Genomic DNA, 4,611 nt, shown 5'->3' with positions numbered 1-4,611 from the left:
CCCACCTCTAGTTGGAAGGGATCTCATGATAGTCCTAGAGGTTTAGGTGTTATTGGTGGTGATGGTATGGCTAGTGAAGCCGAGTGGCGTGATATGGCTAAAAAGACGCATAGCAATCTGCTCCTTTAAAAACGTTCTCTTCGAGATAGCGCATCGCGCTTTTTATTGAGCTTATCCTTGGTCGAGACGAATGACTACCATATTCTTCGCCAAGGTTTGATTGAAAGGTACATGCCTGCCGAAGCTCAGTATGTCCGAAGAGCGCAGCTCCGTACTAGACGCCGCCAAAATGGGGAGTCTCTGTCTACCCTGGCAGATGACATCCGCCTTTTGACGGCTCGAGCCTATCCTAGAGCAGGTGAAATGGAGCGAGATGACTACGCCATGGAGTCTTTTATCCAGGCGTTGGGGGAGTCACTCCGCATGAGGGTCCGTGATAGTCAGCCTAGGACCATGCATGACGCTCTTCGCCGAGCTCTCTATTTGGAGGCTCACTCTTTTGCGGATGCCTCTGCTAAACATGATGAGTACAGAGTTGCAGTGTCCTCTGTACGAGACGACCGCCGAGGGTCTATTAAAAGCAGTGCCGATAAAGATGAACCGGACACGTTGACCCGTCTCTGTTTGGCAGTAGAGAAATTAGAAACCCGCATATCTAACTCCACCACCGTTAACAGTAAAAGTAGCAATATTGACCACCCAGACCATCAAGGGCAGTCAAAATTTACTAATCGTACACTTCCTGCATGCACCAGCATGCAGGAAGTGTCACCCAACCTAGAAGTGGAGCTGGACTCAATTTCTCGTGATACGACCTGTGATGGAGCTGCAACAACCAGCGATGCAAGTTTGCAGTCCAATTATTTGAAACTGGCCCACTATGTTGCTGAGAACGTACTCAAGCAACATTTGAGAAAATACCTTCCGAAAAAATGTTCGGTACAAACCTGGCCGCATATTGTTTAAACTTTTCAGTACTGTGTGAAGAAAACAACTTTTTATTGCAAAGACTAAGGAGCTATCCAGCATTATCGATAATTTTCACGAAAAAAAGGACCCTCCTCCACCCACCCACCACCCCCCACCCCCACCCCCACCCCCGATTGATGTCTGTAATATCAATATTTTTTTTCGAAACGAAACTCCCCTTGACCCACCCACAAACGAAACTTTTCTCTTCGTGTAAAAGATCGACAATTATGGACCTGGCATTATCGATAATTTTCACGAAATGAAAAGTTTAGTTATGAGTAACTTGTGACCGTCCCCCACCCCCACTTACTCACCCCTCAACGAATAATAGCTGGAATGGAGTAGTGTTTCAGCTATCAATATTTTTCATTACGAAACCCTTCTTGACCCACCGGCCCATGAACGATTTTTTCTCGCTCCGTGTTAAAGATAGATAATGATGGACGGCCCCTAACGTGCCAGGTTCGAATGAATGAATCGTAGAAGATTGTTTGTGATATCACACGATCAGAACAGGTGACAGTCAACACTACATGGCTGTAAACTTGATGTGCTGCATTTACTGGGTGCAATGCAGGGAGTTATAGCATCTAGGTAGACGGCACAGGCGACTGTAAAGCTAAACGACATGGGGTTTGACCCAGGGGTTCCTGCTTCAGCCACCCCTGGGGCACCATTGGGCAGTTCTATACACGCTCGTACACGGCATTGCTAATCTGGGCCGTTCTCAGGGTCAGTAGATCAAGGCCGTGATCGCGGGTTGCACAGATCACGGAGAACCTCCAAACCCTGACCCAAAATTCTATGAAGTATTGTGTAGTCTCCCTACAGTGTTTGTTTGTTTGTTTAGCTTTATTTTACTTCACCAGAAGCACAGGCAAAATCTGCCTTCTCACTGGGCGTATTGCCACAGTTCTCGCAAAATGATGAAGGTGGTGAAAAGGAGGAAGAGGAAAATATAATCATGAACAAGGCACAAAGAGAAGACGGAAACAAATCAATGAGGGAGTACTACAAGTAACGAATTGGAATTTGATGAATTTTTCATGAAAATAATGCAACGGATGGAAAGGTTCCAGGGTTGAGGGAATGTTGACAGTTATGCGTCTTTGAGATCTTAGGAGAGGGTAAGAGAGTTTAAGATATTGTTTGTAATTGCTTTCTTAAATGCAGAAGGAATTGTGATGGAACGGACATCAGGCGGCAGGCAGTTCCAGTACACAAGTGTAGGTGCTATTACCCCTGGGGGGATGTACCTGCTGGCAAATAGACAAATTGCAACCAGGCCATAAATGGGCTAGTGCGGACGATCCTGTCCTGGACCCTGTTCCACATTCAACGTATCTAGACTCATATAGTGAGGGGGAATATTGTGGTACTGACTCCAATTTTCATGCGCTAATAAATTATCAAGTATATGTAACTTGAAAACACCGCCATTCCGGCAACAGGCTCTCAGCTGCACCAAATAAATAACTTTGCCAATATTTCGCCCATTGGGCATCATCAGGGCATTGAGGAAGGGGAGGCCAAATTACGAAATATAAAGACGAATAATGCAGGCAGATGAATGTTCTAGAACTAACACATCATGGTGACACAATTGGCAAGGCCAGCAAACTAAACAATCATCACTTGTAAGGTGACCTAAACAAAACGAAAGATGAGAAAACTCACACATACACACAGACACAATTTGGCAAGAAAACTAACACTAACACTAAAGTTTACAATCATCACCTGTAAGGTGACCTAAACAGAAGAAAGAAGACTAGTAAGACTATCACAGCACGTACAAGAACACTTTCAAGTGTGGGAATGCTAAAGGCGATCTATGTATATGACAGCGGTGTATGTGCAAAGTATGTGTATGTGCTGTGTCAGGTGGTAAAGTCCAGTGGTAGTTCGAGGAGATGGGTGTCGATTCCAGTGACGATCCGGTGACATCCAATCAGTCAATTAGGCGCCAGCCGTCATCGCAATTGACTGCTGGTTTGCGCTTCCTTATCTCGATAGCTTCAAGCAGTTTCCTTGATGGTAGCGAAGCCTCCCTGCCGAGAATCTTTGCCTGGTGGAAGGGCAGAAAGTTGGAAGACTTTAAAGATTCTCGATGCTGGGTACGATAGTGGAAGCCCCAGGGAGCCTTCGCCACCATCGCCCTTGCCTCTCGGTAGTGCTCAGCGAATCGGTCCCTCACCGGCCGCTCGGTCTCACCAACGTACAATTCCGCACACAACGTGCAAGACATACAATAGACAACACCTTTGACTAAACACTGACTATCCACCATACTCGCATCACATGCACGACACTCCATTGGTCGACCTCTCCCTCTCTTCACCTCCGATCGCTGCTTCTCACGGGGACACACACGTACAGCACTCGACGATCGGACCAACATATCCTTCAAAGAAGGACCAGACACAAAGACAACACGAACATGCGGACTGAACTTTCGAACACGTCGTGAGACACGAGCGGCAAGTGAGTCGTTGATGAAGGGCAGTTTGATGACTGACTTGAATTGGTTGTGTCTGCGCTTGCTGTCACGCTGCTGTTGTTGAGACGGGTGTGTATCTTGTCTCTTCCCCTTGGCTGCTCGTCGTGCTGCGTTTATCTCGGTGCGTGGATAGTCATTTCTCTCGAGCAACTCTTCAATTATGGACATGCTCCTGTCTTCCGCTTCCGGTGTTGACGAGTTACGGATAGCTCGAGAGAATTGGTTCGTTGCAACAGCTCTTTTACACGACCAGGGGAGACATGATTCATAAGACAGGTGGACACCACTGTGAGAAGGCTTAACATAGAGCTCCCACTCTATGCTGTTTCCACGCACAGACAGCGCTAGATCCAGGAAGTTCACTGACTGAGTTTCGTTGACCGAGTGTTCCATTGTGAATTTGATAGTAGTGTGCTGTCCGTTGAAGTGATCTAGAAGTGCTGTTAAACCTTTCCAGCCATGTCTCCACAGTAGTATGCAGTCGTCGATATATCGCTTGTAGAGATCTGGCTTCACTGTAGCTGTCGAGAGGGCCTTCTGTTCAAGCGCATCCATGAAGAGGATGGCCAGCGGAGGTGCCAGATGGTTCCCCATCGCAATTCCACGCTTCTGACAGTACTGTTTACTATTGAACTATCGAGATAAGGAAGCGCAAACCAGCAGTCAATTGCGATGACGGCTGGCGCCTAATTGACTGATTGGATGTCACCGGATCGTCACTGGAATCGACACCCATCTCCTCGAACTACCACTGGACTTTACCACCTGACACAGCACATACACATACTTTGCACATACACCGCTGTCATATACATAGATCGCCTTTAGCATTCCCACACTTGAAAGTGTTCTTGTACGTGCTGTGATAGTCTTACTAGTCTTCTTTCTTCTGTTTAGGTCACCTTACAGGTGATGATTGTAAACTTTAGTGTTAGTGTTAGTTTTCTTGCCAAATTGTGTCTGTGTGTATGTGTGAGTTTTCTCATCTTTCGTTTTGTTTAGGTCACCTTACAAGTGATGATTGTTTAGTTTGCTGGCCTTGCCAATTGTGTCACCATGATGTGTTAGTTCTAGAACATTCATCTGCCTGCATTATTCGTCTTTATATTTCGTAATTTGGCCTCCCCTTCCTCAATGCC

General features: G+C 46.4%; 1 protein-coding gene across 1 annotated transcript; it reads right to left on the bottom strand.

Moving 5' to 3' along the window:
• Window positions 1-2,923: 2,923 nt before the first annotated feature.
• On the bottom strand, window positions 2,924-4,066 carry LOC135824301 (uncharacterized). The gene has a single exon (XM_065337034.1). It carries the CDS (start codon window positions 4,064-4,066, stop codon window positions 2,924-2,926), a length of 1,143 nt encoding a protein of 380 aa, XP_065193106.1.
• Window positions 4,067-4,611: the final 545 nt, after the last annotated feature.

Source organism: Sycon ciliatum, chromosome 9, assembly GCF_964019385.1.
Source record: "Sycon ciliatum chromosome 9, ocSycCili1.1, whole genome shotgun sequence".
Lineage (NCBI taxonomy): Eukaryota > Metazoa > Porifera > Calcarea > Leucosolenida > Sycettidae > Sycon > Sycon ciliatum.
The sequence above is the reverse complement of the archived record's forward strand: the minus strand, read 5'-3'. Positions and strand labels throughout refer to the sequence as shown.

Excerpts from the sequence above, each read along its gene's own strand:
- LOC135824301 (XM_065337034.1), bottom strand. The coding sequence starts at position 4,066 with ATGGGGAACCATCTGGCACCTCCGCTGGCCATCCTCTTCATGGATGCG.